The sequence below is a fragment of the Rhinatrema bivittatum genome, chromosome 1, assembly GCF_901001135.1.
Source record: "Rhinatrema bivittatum chromosome 1, aRhiBiv1.1, whole genome shotgun sequence".
Lineage (NCBI taxonomy): Eukaryota > Metazoa > Chordata > Amphibia > Gymnophiona > Rhinatrematidae > Rhinatrema > Rhinatrema bivittatum.
In genome coordinates, this window is record NC_042615.1 from 136061508 (window position 1) to 136080887 (window position 19380).

At 45.2% G+C, this 19380-nt stretch overlaps 1 protein-coding gene across 2 annotated transcripts in view; it reads right to left on the minus strand.

The window, feature by feature from the left end:
• Window positions 1-4832: 4832 nt before the first annotated feature.
• CEP135 (centrosomal protein 135) overlaps window positions 4833-19380 on the minus strand; it is a 435470-nt gene continuing 420922 nt past the window's right edge. For both annotated transcript variants that reach the window (XM_029587343.1, XM_029587336.1), the window contains one exon: window positions 4833-7043. In XM_029587343.1, coding sequence (XP_029443203.1) covers window positions 7022-7043 — 22 coding nt within the window. In that variant the 3' untranslated portion in view covers window positions 4833-7021. The remainder of the gene's footprint in view (window positions 7044-19380) is intronic.

Sequence of the window (19380 nt, forward strand, 5' to 3'; positions counted from 1 at the left end):
GGATCATGGATTCTCGATCCTGCTGCAACTTCTGGAGTGTCTTGGATATGAGCGGAAGGGGCAGGTAGGCGTACAGCAAGCCCGTTCCACAGTGGATTGAGAAGGCATCCACCATTAATTCTTTGCCCCTCTTGCCGAGGGAACAAAACCGGTGCACTTTTTTGTTTTCCAAGGAGGCAAACAGGTCTATGTCTGGGGTCCCCCAACTGCGGAAGATGCGGTTTGCTGATTGAGGGATCATTCATGGGGCCTGAATATCCGACTCAAGGTATTGGCCAGGATGTTGTCCACTCCTGGAAGGTACACCACCCGGAGACTGATACCATTCTCGATGGCCCATGTTCAGACCTGGACTGCCTCCTTGGCAGAGGGGAAACAACCCGGTTCCTCCCTGCTTGTTCAGGTACCACATGGCCACCTGTCTGTCTGAACCAGAACTACCTTTTTCAAAAGAAGCTCTCAGAACACACACAGGGCATAGCGGACCGCTTGCAGCTCCAAGAGGGTGATCTGGAGCTGTGCCTCCTGAACTGACCAGAATCCTTGGGTGCAGTAACCCAGAACATGTGCTCCCTATCCCATCTGAGAAGCATCAGTGGTGAGTGTGGCCTGAGGCTGAACATTCCAAAAGGAACAACCCCAGTCTAGGTTTGCGGGGATTGTCCACCACAGGAGGGATTGCTGCAACCGTTCCGTGATTATGATGTGAGCATGCAGGTCCTGCAATGCCTGACTCCACTGAAGCTCAGCCTCCATTGCAAGCGGCATATGTGTAGCCGAGCAAACTGGGTGACATGCACCGTCGCTACCATATGGCCCAGCAGCTGGAGAGCGGATAAGGTCGCTGCCATGTTTCGAGGTAGGTAGGCCCTCTCCTGGACTGTGTCCAGGTGTGCCCCAATGAAGTCCAGCAGCATGGCCGGCTGAAGGTGGGACATGGTATAGTCTATCAAGAATCCCAGGGTCTCCAGAGTTTCGATCGTGAGGCGCATGGCACTCAGCCCCTTGACGAGAGTTGCCCTTGATGAGCCAATCATTGAGGTAGGGAAACACATGAATTCCCTGCCTTCGAAGATGGGCACAGACAACTGCCAGACATTTGATGAAAACTCAGAGCGCAGATGCCAGGCCAAAGGGCAGAACTCGATACTGATAGTGGTGTCCGTCGACCATAAATCTTAGGTACTGCCGATCTACCTGGAAAATGGTGATATGGGCGTATACATCTTGTAGATCAAGAGGGCAGAACCAGTCCCCTAACCTTGAAAAGGGGGGATCAGAGTGCCCAGCGAGACCATTTTGAACTTTTCCTTTACCAAGAAGTGGTTTAAAGCTTTCAGGTGCAATATAGATCTGAGACGACCCATTTTCTTGGGAATTAGGAAATACCTGGAGTAGAACCCTCTGCTCCGTTGGCTGGTCGGAACAGGTTTGACCGCTTGAGCAGAAACGAGGGCAGAGCGCTCTATTGAAAGTCTTTGAACATTCCCTGCTGCTCTCCATTTGGGAGATGGAGGGGAATGAGGTGGAAGTCGCTGGAAATGCAGCCGGTAACCTTAGTGAATGATGGATAGGACCCAGAAGTCCAATGTGATCAAGATCCATCGATCTGCGAAAAGTTGGAGACATGGGGAAGGATGGCTCATTCTCCCTCACCACCAGTCAAAATCCCGTGGTGAGGTTCTGTGGCAGAGCTGTAGGTGCCCGAGGTGGCCTAGGCAGCCTCTATCTGGCCTTGGGGACAGGCCTCTGAGCCCTGAATCTCAGTGCAGGTGGGTAATACTTACGAGGCCAATAGAATGTCCCTTTCGGATATTAACTTTAGGGCTTCCTGGTAGGCTACGTGTTGGAAGTGCTAGCCGACAATTGCTGAAAGGTCTCTCTTGGCAATCCTTCAGCTGAGCTACAGCCTCCTTAATTCAGTCCCCAAACAGGTTGTCCCCTGTATGAGGCAAGTCGGCGAGATGGTCTTGTACTTTAGGGCACAAGTCAGAGCCAAGCTGTCTGACTGGCTCCAATGCCTGCTGCAGTGGATCTCATGGCTGTCTCAAAGACATCATAAGCTAAGCGGACCTGTTTATCACACTCCAGGCCCTTCTGGACGATAGCCTGAAAATCCTCCTGGAATTGTTGAGGCAGATGCTCACTGAACTCCAGGGCCTGCTTCCACAGATTCCGGGAATATTGCCCCATGTAGAGCTGGTAGCAAGCTATGCGGGCAATGAGTATGGCGCCCTGAAACACTCGGCATCCCAATGCATCAAGAGCTTTATGTTCATGCCCTGGAGGAGCTGAGACATGGGAACAAACCCTCAGCCTTTTTCATGGCTGTCTTTATCACCACCAATTGGTGGGGGAGTTGATGGCAGTCGAACCTAGTAGATGGCTGGACTAGGTACACCGCATCTGTCTTTCTATTAACCGGTGGCACCGAGATGGGATGCTCCTACAGGCAGGTTACTAGCTTCTTGAAAATGTCATTGACTGGTACTGCCACCACCTCTTTTGGGCCTTCCATGAACTGCAGGATATCAAGCATTTTGTGCCTGGAGTCCTGCTCTGTCAATAACTGGAAGGGCACTGACTTGGCCATGGCTTTGACAAGCTCTGCAAAGGAGAGGTCCTCCGGGGGGGAGATCGCAGTCGTTCCTCCGGGGGAGAAGGTTTGGAAGGCAGATCCTCTGATTCCTTCAAGGAGGATACAGATGCCTCACCCTCCCAGGGGTCGTAGTGGGACTCATCCTCGCTGCGACTCTCCAGGGATGCAGGAGGACCAAAGGCCCATCAGTGGGTGTTGCCTGGTCCTCGAGGGCACTGAGAGAGGCACCGGAGAACCTTGTGACCATGAGGGAACCAATGGTGTTAGCGGGATCAGGGGTTCCGAAGGAATCTGTGAAATTGACCCAGAGGGCCCTGGGAGATCTGGATGGTGAGGTGGCACCGCGTGTCCCTGGCCCACCATCGAGCCCAATGGTCCTTCCTCTCTTCAGAGGAGTCACTCACCAGAATGGGGCCGGTGACAATGGCAGCGGTGTGCCCAGAGGCCGCTGAGGGGCTTCAGGCACAGGAGCAGAGTGCATGGATAGGATGCAGAGCAGCATGTCGAGCCGCTCCAACAAAGGTGCAAGCACCGGTGGAGCAGGCTCTTGTGGCGGAGTCAGTACCTGGGAAACTGAAGGCTCGAGGCCCTGCAGGGCCTGGGCGACTGCCAGCTGCACACGCCTCTCTAGTTTCTCCTCAAAAGTTGGGGAGGATAAAACAGGCTGAGGAGGAACCGGGCATCCCTTGGCCGAAAGGGAACTGAGCCCTCCACCTGTGTCGGTGGAGACTGCCTGGAGGCATCGGTGGGGTCGGAGGGAATGGTCTCCCCCTCTGCTCTCAACCGCTTTGTGGGAGGCACTGAAGTTGATGCCTTCTCTCGTCTGGTTTGGAGGCAAAAGATGATCGATGCTTTTTGGACCTTTTTCAACCCCGTGTGGATGCTCAGTGTGCCTGTCAAAGTTTCTAGAAACGTTGACAAAAGTTTTTCATGCTGGGCTCCATCCGATGTCACCCATGTGTGAGGACTACCATCCTGCTTGTCCCTTGGAGAAAAACTCCATGCTCAAAACTAAAAATTATTGCCCAGCCATCTCACACACAAACTATGATTTTGAAACATACATTTAATAGGTCTCTTTGCTAGTCAGAACATTATTTTGCACACAGGAACAATAGGGTGCTACATACAACTTCTCACAGCAAACTCCAAAAAGGTGTCACATAGATAGTGCTATGCTTACACTGTAGAGATTTACCAGTGATTCTGTACCCAAATATCATATAAGAACATAAGAAGTTGACATACTGGGTTAGACAGAGGGTCCATTGAGCCCAGCATCCTGTTTCCAACAGTGGCCAATCTAGGATACAAGTACCTTGCAAGTATCCAAACATTAAACAGATCCCATGCTATTAAAGCTGATAATAAGCAGGGGCTATTTCCTAAATTTGACTAATAGAGATTATGGACTTTTCCTCCAGGAACTTGTCCAAACCTTTTTTAAACCCAGAGAAGCTAACTGCTTTAACCACACCCTATGGCAACAAATTCCAGAGCTTAATTATGCATTGAGTGAAAAATAATTTTCTTCAATTTGTTTTAAATGTGCTACTTACTAACACCAATATTCAGAGGAACATCTCTGTTAAAAATAAGAGAAGTGCTGTAAGAGAAATGAAATGACCAACTTATCTGGTTAGATTATCTGGTTTTTAAGTTGCAAAAACTAAAAAAAACAACTACTTTTTTCCCCACAGGTGTGATTATATTTGGGTGCAGATTTGCTGGTAAATTTCTAGAGAGAAAACCAGGCACTATCTATATGACGCTTTTCTGAAGTATGCCATGAGAAGTTGTGTGTAGCACCCTACTATTCTTTTGCATGATGTTTTTAATGTAGCACTGCATTTGCACTGTTCTGTTTCTCAACATACAGTCTAAACACAACTGGAAAACAGTTGTAAGGGACTTGAATCCTGCTATTTTGGCCATAAGAGATTATTCTTAGCATGCCCCAAATAGGGATGTGTGTATGGGAGGGGGAGGGATAAAATAGGAATGTACCAAAGAAGCAGCAAATGATTGATCTCCAATTATAACTGGATAGGCAGGAAAAAGCAAAATGTTTAAACAAATTAAGATAAACTGCTAAACATGTAAGCTTTAATTGACAAACTTGCCACATTTTTATGTTTTACATTTAATACTATATACTAAAATGCAAATTAAGACACCACAAGAGAACAGGCATATTAATTTTCTTTTAATGATACAACTTGCAATAAATAAAAGATGTATTAAAAAATAAATATATAAAGAACATGTTATAAATGATAAAGTAAATGACAATCCAATTTCACAAATTTAAATGGCACAAATTGATTGCGCTTTTTTTTTTTTACAATGCAAAATATTTAGCAAATGATTAAATACAAAAGGTTATAAGAGAATGGATTTGATTATTTGCAGAATAGTTAAATCCAGTAAGTAGAATTAAAGTAGATTTTATCCACTTAACTGAATGTCAGACCTCATAATTTTAAATGGATCATTTAGAGCAATCTTAACGACCCTAGACAGATCAGTACAGCATTATCTCAGAACACACTTTCCAACACACTTTTACCAATGAAGTTGATTATACAAGAATAAAAATTTAGGAGTTGTTTAAAAACCACATAGAAAAAGGCAATTATTGTTCCAATACAGTATAATGTCAATAAAATGCAGTTTAATTACATAGCTATTCACAGTTTTACTGCCACACTATTTTAGGAAAAGTAAGTGCTATATTACAAGGCAGCTGACAAATTAGTTACCTGTAAATAGGATACAATGTGATCCCTTTAAATAAAGAGTCTCATTGCTCAGGTACTTCTCTGCACATGCGTTTTATGGCCCTTATATACCCTTCAAATATATGGGCTGAATGCAAATATCTGCCTGTTTTAAAAAATAAATATTGATGTCTTACTGGGCTTGTAATATTTGCTTAGGACAAAGTAAAAATGACCTTTACAAAAACAACAAAGAGAACTCTAATCAAGCACTGCTTTTCCTAGCAATATTAAGTCGGAGGAACCAAAACGTAAAAAAAAAAATCTGCCTGCCGGTCAGCAAAATGTATGCTCAATTTTACTGGCGTCCGTTTTCCTAACCCGTGGCTATCATTGGGTTCGGAAACAGACACCGGTAAAATAGAGCGGCGGTTGTCGGACTCGCCGACAGCCATCTCTACCGCTAATAAGGAGATGCTAGGGACGCGCTATTGTCCCTAGCGCCTCCTTATTAGTGCACCACCTCATTTAAATACTGAATCGCACGCCCAGGAGAGGTGGCTAGGCACGCGTTAGGAGAGCGGGCACTCAACACGGAGTGCCCGCTCTTCCGCGTTTCTTTCTGTAGCGGCCTGATAGTGTCTTGCAAGAGACATCTTCTGAAGACATGCAGTTGCCATCCTATTATCAGAAGTGACATCAAGCACCAAACCCCTAAAGATGCAACACTTTGGTTTCTAGGTTACCATATGTCAACTTCTTCTGCAAGCTTTGTGTCTTGGAATCAGCCTAATTAAAACTACATTTATTAAGTTTTAGATTACATATTTACATTACTGTACTTCTGGCTTGCACATGCTCAACATCTTTGTATACTACTATGAGAGCCTTGTCACGCCGAACGAGATTCATTCATATGGATTAGTGCTATAATACTGAAGACTCACGTTAATATTTGGCCTCAACTGCATCAAATCTAAAGATCTGTGGTATACTCAAAATATTTTGGGGAAAAAGGTTACCAACTTTATTTATAAATATTTATATTGCATAAAATACTAGAATTTTGTCATTGCATTCAGTGCATAACAATACTGCATAATTCCACATTTCTCATGGGTAATACTGTAATAACAGAACATACATTTTTAATTGATATACAAGAGATTTAAATTGCTGTCATTAAACTACATTAGACTATCTTTTGAAGAGCCCTGTGCATTTGACACTACTCTATGTTAAAAAAAAATATATATATATTACAGCATCAGGACAAACATACAAGTATGTCCAATACAGGTTAATTGCATCAACGTAGTGATAAAACGCTGAAAGAATGCAGTGATCATAGAAGACCTATAACAGATATACATAAAATCCTAATTTTACTATACCAGTCGAGTTGCGCTGTAGTATTCTCCTGATAGATGAGGGTGAAAAAGATTTGTAAACTAATTTCTCATGATGGATTGGCAGATACACCAGATTCAGACAGCTGCTGTCTTGAACCAGCAGTTTCATCTTTTATTATATATTCCTTTTAAATACGTCTTCTTTCAAAAGGTTCAGAATGTTTGAGGAAATCTTCACAGAGGTAGATTTGTGGCAACATTCACTCGGTTTTCAAGAAACTACCATTTTCCAGCAAGGTAGTATACTGATTATTGCTTCCTGTTATCTCTGAAGACGATTCTTTATAGGTTTATTCCTTGAAACTCACACATCTGGGGTAATAAAAAATTATGAAAATGTTATTTTTAATGCATAGTGAATTACACCCTCAGTCTAGTGATAAACTAAACAATTTAAATAATCTTGATTAGAACTCTTGATTTTATGGAAATTTTATACTTTTCTATTTTAATTATTTTTAAATTCAAATTTATGTTTATTTCATATTATTGTCTAACTTAAAATGATCATAACATTTGTTTGTCCCCACGTTTTTGGCATGACCATTATAAAAGATCCAATGTATCTATTTTTTTTTTTTTTTGCATTTTTGCTTTTCTAATATTTTCCAGACAGTCTTTTTCAATTGCTTCCTTTAGATACAAACATACACATTTTATCCTCACTTTTTTCTGTATAATAAACAACTGAAATTGAAACTTCAGTTCCACCTGTATATATTGATAGAAAAAGAAAATAAGAAATAAGATTGTGGCAGCTGGTTTTCTCTCTATAATTTGTCTTAATTCATATAATTTGCTTAGCCTTGATGTATCTGACAGTCAGGAGGGCCAAATGTGAGTTTTCCTACTACAAACAGTACACAAGATTAAGAGCTAACCGCTTTTTTTTTTTTTTTTTTAGAACTTTCATATCAGAAACTGTTAAGCCCATGTCCCCCATAATCTGGGTTGCAACACTCTATACACTATGCCAGGGATGTCAAATGAAATCCTCAAATGCTGTAAACAAGTCAGATTTTCAGGCTATTCCTAACAAATATGCATGCGATATATTGGCATACAACTGAACCTATGTATTCCAATATATCTCATGCACGGTAATCCAATTTATTCATAGAAACATAGAAACATAGAAATGACGGCAGAAGAAGACCAAATGGCCCATCCAGTCTGCCCAGCAAGCTTCCCTCATTTTTTCTCTCATACTTATCTGTTTCTCTTAGCTCTTGGTTCTAATTCCCTTCCACCCCCGCCATTAATGTAGAGAGCGGTGATGGAGCTGCATCCAAGTGAAATATCTAGCTTGATTAGTTAGAGGTAGTAGGGGTAGTAACCGCCGCAATAAGCAAGCCACACCCATGCTTATCTGTTTTTACCCAGATTATGTTTATACAGCCCTTATTGGTTGTTTATCTTCTCCCCTGCCGTTGAAGCAGGAAGCTATGCTGGATATGCGTGAGGTATCAGTTTTTTTCTTCTCCCCTGCCGTTGAAGCAGAGAGCTATGCTGGATATGCATCGAAAGTGAAGTATCAGGCACATTTGGTTTGGGGTAGTAACCGCCGTAACAAGCCAGCTACTCCCCGCTTTGTGAGTGCGAACCCTTTTTTCTTCTCCCCTGCCGTTTAAGCAGAGAGCTCTGCTGGATGTGTGAAGTAACAGTTTTTTCTTCTCCCCTGCTGTTGAAGCAGAGAACTATGCTGGATATGCATTGAAAGTGAAGTATAAGAATGGAGTGATCAAGCTAGTTGAAAGGCATCAGGAATAGAGGAAGGTGGAGGTAGTAATTTGGATATTTGGTTTGGGGTAGTAACTGCCGTAACAAGCCAGCTACTCCCGTCTTTGTGAGTGCAAATCCTTTTTTCCACATTTCCTCTTGCTGTTGAAGCTTAGAGTGATGTTGGAGTCACAGTAACCATGTGTATGTTTATTGAATAAGGGTATTGTCTCCAGGCAGTAGCCATCATTTCTGGCGAGTCACCTACTCTTCATTGGCGGCCTCTTGACTTTATGGATCCACAGTGTTTATCCCACGCCCCTTTGAAGTCCTTCACAGTTCTGGTCTTCACCACTTCCTCTGGAAGGGCATTCCAGGCATCCACCACCCTCTCCATGAAGAAATACTTCCTGACATTGGTTCTGAATCTTCCTCCCTGGAGCTTCAAATCGTGACCCCTGGTTCTGCTGATTTTTTTCTTATGGTAAAGGTTTGTCGTTGCCTTTGGATCATTAAAACCTTTCAAGTATCTGAAAGTCTGTATCATATCACCTCTGCTCCTCCTTTCCTCCAGGGTGTACATATTTAGATTCTTCAATCTCTCCTCGTACGTCATGCGATGAAGATCCTCCACCTTCCTGGTTGCCCTTCTCTGTACCGCTTCCATCTTGTCTTTGTCTTTTTGTAGATACGGTCTCCAGAACTGAACACAGTACTCCAGGTGAGGCCTCACCAAGGACCTGTACAAGGGAATAATCACTTCCCTTTTCTTACTCGATATTCCTCTCTCTATGCAGCCCAGCATTCTTCTGCTTTTGCTATCGCCTTGTCGCATTGTTTCGCAGACTTCATATCATTAGACACTATCACCCCAAGGTCCCTCTCCTGCTCCGTGCACGTCAGCCTTTCCCCCCCCCATCGAATACAGTTCATTCGGATTTCCGCTCCCCATATGCATGACTTTGCACTTCTTGGCATTGAATCTCAGCTGCCATATCTTCGACCACTCTTCCAGTTTCCTTAGATCCCGTCTCATTCTCTCCACTCCTTCCGGCGTGTCCACTCTGTTGCAGATCTTAGTGTCATCCGCAAAAGACAAACCTTACCTTCTATCCCGTCCGCAATGTCGCTCACAAAGATATTGAACAGGACCGGTCCCAACACCGATCCTTGCGGTACCCCCACTTAAAACCGCTCTCTCTTCAGAGAAGGTTCCGTTTACCATCACACATTGTCTTCTGTCCGTCAACCAATTTGCAATCCAGGTCACCACCTTGTCACTCACTCCCAAGCTTCTCGTTTTATTCACCAGTCTCCTGTGCGGAACCGTATCAAAAGCTTTGCTGAAATCCAAGTATATGACATCGAGCGCTCTTCCTTGATCCAATTCCTTGGTTACCCAGTCAAAAAAGTCAATCAGATTTGTCTGATAGGATCTTCCCCTGGTGAATCCATGTTGCCTCTGGTCCATCAATTCTCCGGACTGTAGATAGTTCACTATTCTCTCTTTCAGCAGAGACTCCATTACTTTTCCCACCACCGAAGTGAGGCTAACTGGCCTGTAGTTGCCAGCCTCCTCCCTGTTCCCACTCTTGTGAAGCGGGACCACCACCGCTCTTCTCCAATCTCTCGGCACCACTCCCGTTTCTAGGGATCTATTGAACAGGTCACACAGCGGACCCGCCAGAACATCTCTGAGCTCCCTCAATATCCTTGGATGAATCCCATCAGGCCCCATGGCTTTGTCCACTTTCAGGTTCTTTAGCTCTTCCCACACATTTTCTACTGTAAAAGGATTTTCATCTATTCCACTTCCCTCCAGTTTCTTGTTGTGTAGAGATGGTCCTTCTCCAGGGTCTTCTTTAGTGAACACAGAGCTGAAGTATTCGTTTAATATTTCTGCCATTTCTTCATCTGTCTCCACACATTGATCATTACCACCTTTCAATTTCACTATACCACTTTGGACCTTTCTCTTTTCGCTGATGTATCTGAAAAATGTTTTGTCACCATTTTTTATCTCCTTGGCAATCCTCTCTTCTGCTTGATTTTTTGCCTTTCAAATACTTTAAAGCGGATTACATTCAGGCAATGAATCAATAATTTAAATTACTAATAATCATTAGGTATATTCTGAAAACTAGACATGTATGTTAAGCAGGGCCACAAACATCTACCTACATGTATCCATCATACCACAATACATTTCATTGCACAGTATCAAATTTCAATTATATCATATTCATTTCACTAAAAGTATTTAAATCTGTTAACTGGGAATGCAATATTAAGACAAAAAGAGACATTTTTACCTGTTAATTTTCTTTCCAAGAGTCCTGCTACACCAGTCCAGTCCCAACAGGTGGGTTGTGACCCCCTACTAGCAGATGGAGGCAGAAGTAGTCTATGGGTACACGATCAAACTGATTGACAGGTGACATAAGGATGAGAGCAGCCAATCAGCGTTCACTTCCGGCCTAAGCCCCGCCCACTCCCCATAGAAGTGAATGGGGTTGTAGCCGCTCGCATCCTCCCACCCTCAACCCCGCCTCCTCCAGCCCAACCCCACCCCTAGCTCTCATCCCAAACAGGAGGATGAGAGATCTGAGCGATTTTGGAATCGGGTATGGTGTAGTAATTTACTGTGTTTTTCTATTGTATTTTCCTTTTAAAATAATATAGTGGAGAAGAGATGCAGAAGTTTAGCATGCAAGTTGTTTGAAATAATGAGAAAAACGAAGATGATTGAATAAAGAGAACTGGTCTAGCGATTGGAGGAAAGGTGAGTGTGGTGATGTAAAAAATGACTAGGAAATTAGTTTTTTCAGAATAAGTTAAATTGTTTAAAAGAATTGGGTAATATGGGGTGTATAGTGCTATGTGTTAATTTATAGTGGTATATGGTGAAGGTAAAATTGGAATTATTTATGGTAAAGGGTTGAATTTTACTTGAGGTGTTTTTGAATATAACAGGATCGGCAATAAAAGTTTTATGCATAAGGTGATTGGCGTTACAGAATTGCTGAATGTTCTCCAAGAGATGGAGTTTTGAAGAACAATTATAAGGTTAATCCCCTGAAGAAAGAGCTTCCTGTCGGGACAGCAATTGAAAGAGGGAGAACGGGAGTATAATTGAAAGAAGGAGAATAGTTGAGAGAACATCAAATAAAGGAAAAATTGGGAGAACATTTTGTGACGAATAAGCTGAAATCTGCATTGAAATAATTCAGTATTTGTGAAAATTTTTTGTGTTAAATAAGCCAACACATATAATTAAATGGAATTGAAAATATGTAATTGGGTGGGAATGTTTACATTGTATTAACAACAATAGATTATGTATATGATGTTAAGGGGAGGTTTTAGTGTGTATTTATTACATGTTTAGATGAATGAATGAGAGGGTGAATGGTAATTTAGTGTGTAATGTATGCTTTTTAATGAATATTGTAATAAATTATTTAGATAATTTAATGAGGAAATACAGGTATATTGTGTATAATTCTGTGATTCTGCTGGGGACCAGACCCTTTGCATCACCTGGTCCAGGTTCGCGTTCATCATGACTAGCACCCAAGACGCTACAGACAAATTGACACCTTGCAACAGATTGTGAGGGAATGTCCATCACCAGAGGCCTTGACTCACTACAGCTGGAAGGGGAAGATAGAGGTGGTAATTCTGAGGGAGAGGTGACCAACAAGGCAGGAGAGATTGCTTAAGAGGTCGCATGTGAGCTCTGGCCCAAAGAACCAGATCCAGTGTTGCCGCTATGAAGCACAAGTGTTAGTTAGTCCCAAGCTCTCAGATTGGAACAGCCAGAAATTTTTGAGCGTGAAGAATCAGCTTGACCACCCTCTCCGATCTCAGGAAACCTTGGTCTACCTTGGTATCTAAGTGAGCCCCTAGGTACTCCAGCGATTGAGAGGGAACCAGATTACTCTTTGCAAAATTCACTACCCAGCACAAGCCTTTTAAGACTTGGACTACTTTGAGAGATGCCTTTATACCTTTGTAATAAGATTCGGCCCTGATCAACCAATCATCCAAGTAAGGATGAACCCAGATGCCCTCTTGACTTAGTGATGCCACCATAACTTTGGTGAAAACTCAGGGTGTTATGTTCAGTCCAAAAGGGAATGCTCCGAACTGAAAATGTTCCTTAACACAAAAAACAGCGGCACTTTTGGTCTTTTTGAGGAACTGGGATATAGAAGTATGCCTCCAATAGATCCAAGGAATATAGAAACTTGCCCTGACAAAATGTCAAAAGCACAGACCAAAGCATCTCCATTTGAAAGTGAGGCACCTGGAAGCTAGTATTTGCCTCTGAGGTCCAAAATGCATCACAGTCTCGACCACTGCCTTTCTTTTGACAGGCAACATGCAGGGAGAGATCATAAAGGCATCAGGAACAGGAGAATGAAATTCCAGGGAAAACTGAGCAGGATCAAATCTAGCACTCACTCAGCTGTGGTGATTCGGGTCCATTCCTAGTTAAAAAAAAAAAAAAAAAAAAAAAAAAAAGCTGGAGGGGACCACTTACAAGCATGACCCGAGAGTGAACCACCGAGCTTCATTGAAAATCCTGACCACCTCCCAAGAAGGCACCGGAGTCAGGCTTGGGCTTGCATAAACCATAAAAGGAATGATTTTTGCCCCTCAAGGTCTGAAAACCTTGGAAAGAAAAACTAAACTGCTTACTCAGCCTGTACTACCTGGAGACCTGAAATTACCCTCAACCTCTAGAAGGCCAATAAGCAAAGTGCGGCTTATCTTCAGGAAGCTTCTGAGGCTTAGAATCTCTTAGATTCTGGACCAGCTGTTCCAGATTCTCTTCAAAAAGAGCCTCCCTTTAAAGGGCAGCTTCCCAAGGCGAGACTTTGGCCAAGCATCTATCGCTCTGTTTTGAAGCCTAAGGAGCCACCTGGTTCCAACAGCCGAGGCTACTGAATGAGAGGAAATCAGAAGATGATCATATATGGTGTCCATGCAAAAGGTAGTGGCAGCCTCCATTCTAGCTTCATCCTCACTCTGGAAGCTGTTGGATCCAACATAAGAGTTCTCAGACTACAAGTCCACCACAAATTGAAATTTGAATAGCCAAGACCATGGAAGTAAGCATAAGCTTCAATGGATTCTTAATCCTCCTATCCTGAGGACCCTTCAGAGAAGCACTGTCCTCAACTGGAATAGTCGATGCCTCGTGACAGCTGTGACCAAGGCATCCACTTGAAGAACTTGAAACAAATAGAGGAAGAGGATACAACTTTAGAAGGGCCCTAACATACTTGAGACCCAACTCAGGAGCCTTCCACTCTAACGCCACTCTAACGTCTCTACTTCAGAGTGTAAAGGAAGGGCTTTGTGGACTTGTGCACTCCCTTAATAAAAGGATCCCACACAAACTCCTCCAGAGCCATAAGTTCTGCTATCCAGAGGCAGGAGACCGCGTGATCAACCAAGGATACAATCTCCTACTTGTGAAATAACTGGATGACAGAATCATCCTTCCCATCAGAAACAACTTTACCTTCCTCCACAGAGGAGCAGCTTCCGGAATTAATTGGCTCAAGCTCCACCCGATTTCCCATCCAGATCAGGGAAAGGCCTCTCCAGAGACTCACTTGGATATTTGTGTAGTACTGGGGCTGCAGAATTAGCCTTGAAACCAGAATCTAAGGTCACAGAAGGTTTCTCTTCAGGCTTTTGAAAGGCGCACGAGGCCTGGTGCAGGAATCAGAAAAACTCAGGCAAGAACTCTGCAACCCCACTGCTCTGACACAAAGTGGACAAGAAAGGAAGAGCAGTGGTCAAACCACAGTGAGAGGAAAAGCTTCTTTCATTTCAGAGGCCCCCCTCCTGTGTCTGAGCACCAGAAATTGCAATGGGAGCATGGCTCAAAATGGCAGCTGCTCCTGCCAAAACTGCGGGTGCAACGGCCTCTGAATAAAACAGTCCCAAGCTGAAGAAATCTGTTCCAAGCATGGGGGAGACCTAGGGAACCCCCCAAGAGACACTGAACAATCCCCCTGAATTTCACCCTCTGCAATGCAGGCCGAGCATAGTTGCCCTGTGGCTGACACAGATTGCCTGCGGCTGCAGGTCCCACAGTGTTGGCCTTTGTATGGCTCATAGGCGTTGAAACGAGGAGGGGGTGTGACCAAAGGGGCCATGGTGGGCCCCCCCCCAAACATTTTCTTCAGAAGCCTCATTGGTGGCAGGTAGGACAGCACTATGTCCTTTCCACCATTGCCGCGATCCCCTTACTTATCCCTCCCTACTTCTGGAGGATTGCGGATTTTAAGTGCCTCTGGCTGCTTCCTCCTCAGCGGTTGGCACCTGAATGACATCATCAGGCGCTAACAGCCGAGGAGAAGGAAATGGCAATGCCGCAATCCTCCAAAAACAGGTCCAGTTGGGCCGCCGTGGAGCCTGTCTCATGGTGGCTAAAGCAGCAGCTCAGGCTGCCGCAGCTAAAAATGAGTACTTTCCTGCCTATTTGCATGTGTGTGCGCCAGCTTGTCTGTGTGTATGCATATGTAAGACAATGCCTGCCTGTGTTTGAGTGCCTGTCTGCATGTGTGTGAGAGAGAATGCCTTCCTGCCTTCATGTGTGTGACACAGTGCCTGCCAGCATGTGTGAGAGAGTGTCTTCTTGCCTGCCTGTGTGTATCAGAAAATGCCTGCATGTGGGTGCACAAGAGCATGTGGGGAATGTTTGAGAGAATGAACATGTGTAAGTGTGAGAAGGAGAATAAAGTTTGTGTGGTCACTCTCCTCCAATTCCACAACATTCTTAAGGTGACTGGCCAACAAAAGATCCCAGGTAAGGAGGATGGGAGATTTTTTGAGTGTTATTTGACGTATTGGCTGTTTCAAAATATTTTATTGGGTTTTGGGAAAAGCAAAATTGCTTACCTTGTAATAGGTGTTATCCCAAGACAGCAGGATGTAGTCCTCACATATGGGTGACATCACTGAACGGAGCCCAGGCTGGAAAACTTTCTGTCAAAGTTTCTAGAAACTTTTGACTGGCCCAGTGAGGCCACTGAGCATGCCCAGCATGCTATGATATTCTCTGCCACAGGTGTCTCTCTTCAGTCTAGTATGTAGCTATGCATTAGCAAAAAGAATAATAAAAATAGAAGGCCCAACTCCGCGGGGTGGCGGGTGGGTTCTGTGAGGACTACATCCTACTGTCCTGGGATAACACCTATTACAAGGTAAGCAATTTTGCTTTATCCCAGGACAAGCAGGATGCTAGTCCTCACATATGGGTGATTAGCAAGCTAGAGGCTGAGTCATTTTGTAGTGAAGTATTGTTGTTGAATGAGTCAGCCGAAGATCACAGAATATTGGATGTAGGAGTTGGGTTTAAGCTGGAAACAAGTTCTTTAAGACAGATTGTCCATAGGCGGAATCTTGTCTTCCTTGCTTGTCCAAACAGTAATGAGCTGCAAAAGTGTGAAGTGAACTCCATGTTGCAGCTTTACATATGTCAAGGATTGGCACTGAACGATAGTGTGCTACTGAGGTTGACATTGCTCTTACTGAATGTGCCTTTACTCGCCCTTGGAGAGGAAGGCCTGCTTTTTCATAGCAAAACTGTATGCAATCTGCTTACCAGTTGGATAGAGTATGTTTACCCACTGCTTTACCTGGTTTGTTTGGGTCATAGGAAACAAAAAGCTGATTGGATTTCCTTTGAACTGCAATGCGGTTTAAGTAGAAAGACAGAGTACGCTTGCAATCTAAGGTGTGTAAGGCTCTTTCCCCCTGGTGAGAGTGAGGCCTTGGAAAGAATGTGGGTAAAACTATAGATTGGTTTAAGTGGAAGTCCGTAACTACCTTAGGAAGGAATTTTGGATGAGTACGGAGAACCACTCTGTCATGTAAGAACTTAGTGTAGGGTTCATATGTGACAAGTGCTTGTAACTCACTAACTCTTCTAGCTGATGTAATGGCTATGAGGAAGATAGTTTTCCATGTAAGAAATTTTAGGTCACTGGAATCTATGGGTTCAAAAGGAGAACGCATGAGTCTAGTTAAAACCAAATTTAGATCCCATTGTGTGACTGGGTGTCTAATTGGTGGTTTTAGGTGAATTAAACCTCTCATAAACCTGCTGACAAGAGGTTGTGTAGAGATAGGTGTATCTCCTACCTTGTTATGGTAAGCTGAAATTGCACTTAAATGTACTCTTACAGATGAAGTCTGTAGACCTGATTCTGAAAGATGGTACAAGTAGTCTGGTAAAGATTTTGTAGGGCAAGTGAAAGGATTGATGTCATTTTGCTTGCACCACAAAATGTATCTCTTCCATTTGGAAGCATAGTTCTTTCTTGTGGAAGGTTTACGTGAAGCTATAAGAATTTGGGATATGTTGGATGAAAGATTGAGTGGTTGTAAGATCAAGCTTTCAACATCCAAGCTGTCAGTGATAGGGATTGAAGGTTGGGATGTCGCAACCGACCCTGATCCTGAGTTATGAGATTGGGAGCCACTCCCAGGCGAATTGGATCCCTGACTGAGAGGTCTAGCAGTGTGGGAAACCATACCTGTCGAGGCCAGTATGGGGCTATGAGTATCATGGTCCCCTTGTCCTGTTGTAGCTTCACTAGAGTTTTGGTTATGAGTGGTATCGGAGGATACGCATATAACAGGCCTGAGTTCCAAGGGCGAGCAAATGCATCCTTGGATGGCTTGTTGTTCAGGTTGTATAGGCAACAGTAGTTGTCCACTTTGTGATTCAGATGTGATGCAAAGAGGTCTATTGTTGGTTGTCCCCAACGTTGAAATATCCTGTTTTCCACATCAACCAGTCAAATCATTCTTCTCACGGCCTCATTCTCATCCAGGGGAATGTGCTCTCCACACCCTGGACTGCAAGCAGGTGTTCGCTTTCTACTTGGACCATACAGCGAGTCATAGACAGTCTACCCAGCTCTTTGTGTCTTTTAACACCAATAGGCTGGGAACGGCAGTGGGGAAGTAGACCCTATTCAACTGGCTAGTGGATTGCATTGCCTTCTGCTATGAGCAGGCAGGCCTCCAGCTGGCTGGCAGGGTGAAGGCTCACTCTGTGCGGACTATGACTGCATCAGTGGCCCATCTGCGTGCGGTCTATGTCGCCGAGATCTTTAGGGCTGCGACCTGAAGTTCTCTCCACACATTCGCGGCTCACTATTGTCTTGACAGGGGGAAGTGCCGCTGTTCAAAGCCCATGGCCTGTTGAACCAGATAAGTCGCATCAGCCTTCCTGTTTACTGGGGCAACCGACAGAGTGTTCCCACATACGGAGGAGCAGCTTCTTAAAGATATCATGGACCGGCACCACCACAATCTCCTTTGGAACATCGATGAACGGGAGGACCTTCAGCATCTTGTGATGGGTATCCTGCTACGACAAGAGCTGGAAGGGGATGGCCTCTGCCATGGCCCTTACACAAAGCTGGCGAATGACAAGTCTTCGGGCGGAGAGCGAAGTCACTCCTCCGGAGAGGAAGGCTCCGAGAGGGGATCGTTGGAGAACTCTGAGGATGAGTCCGAGGAGTCACTGCCCCACAGGTCACAGGGACCCTCCTCCTCGAAAGGGTCTGGGCCCCAAGGCCGTGGGGGCACAGACTGCATTGATGAAAACATTGGCCGTGGCATGCCAGGAAGAGCCGGTGGCAGCCTGAGGAACCGCGAGCATGGGTGCCCTGTCTCAGAGGCCTCATCCTCCTCGACCCGAGAATAGGGATCGCTCCCGGAGGGAGTCGGTGGCCGAGGAGGCATTGGAGGCCTCTCGGGCACCGGTTACATCGGGAGGGTGCCAAAAAGGACATCCAGAAGCTTCAGCAAGGGCGCAAGCATTGAAGGCAGAGGCTCAGGCACTGGTATGGGGGCCAGTGGTGCCGGCAGCTTGACACTCTGTAGCATATTGAGCACTGCCAATTGCACCCTGCAGTCCAACTCCTCCTGAAAGTCCTGGGTAGTAAGGACTGATGGAGCGGGACGAGGCATCGCCGGCACACCCTCTGAGGGGATCACAAGGAGGCACGGTGCCCAGCACCGTTGCCAGTGGGGAATGCCTCGGGCTACCAGGGGCACCGGAGATGGAGCCTCCGGTGGTCGGTGCCACTTCGATGGCGGCTCGGCAGCCACTGATGCTGCTCTGGAACCGGAACCTTGGCGGGACGGTGACCAGTGTCGATGCTTACTGGGATTCCGGCGCTCGGCCCGGTCTTTCCCTGGTGCCTAGGAAGACAATGACCCCGAGGTTAGGGGGAGGGGAGAGACCATCGAGGATCAATCTCCCTCTCTCCGATCCTTAGGGGTACTGGAGAGCAGGACCGCCAAGGGTAGAGATGGTGTAGAGGATACCAAAGCCAAAGTGGAGGGTTTTTAGAGGGACAAAAAGCTTCTCCATTTTATCCAGGCGTGCACGGCGCCGTTTGGGGGTCATCTGGTCGCACAAACGACATCCCCGGATGACGTGCAAGGCCCCCAAGCAGAGGATACACACCTCAGTATGCGGACATGGTCCGCGGGCACCATCAAAAACCTGATGACGCCATCGAAAAAAAAAGAGGCCAGTGCGAGGTCGATGACCGACAAGCACCCTAGAGCTGGACTCGGGAATCGACCGCGAATAACAAAGGCAAAAGCCAAGGGTACCTACTGTACGGAGGAACCAAACGCGAAGGGGGACCAGATGCTGAACCCCCCCAAACTTTCCCCCCTCCCCGAAAAACAGCAAAACACTTTCGAGGATTTGGAGTTCCACAACCGCGAGACTACTGCACTGCGGAAAAGAGGAGACTGGAGGGGGACCTCGTGTGGACATGCGGATAGTAGTATGCTGGGCATGCTCAGTCTGCCAGTCAAAGTTTCTAGAAACGCTGACAAAAGATTTCCGTGCCACGCTCCATCAGATGTCACCCAT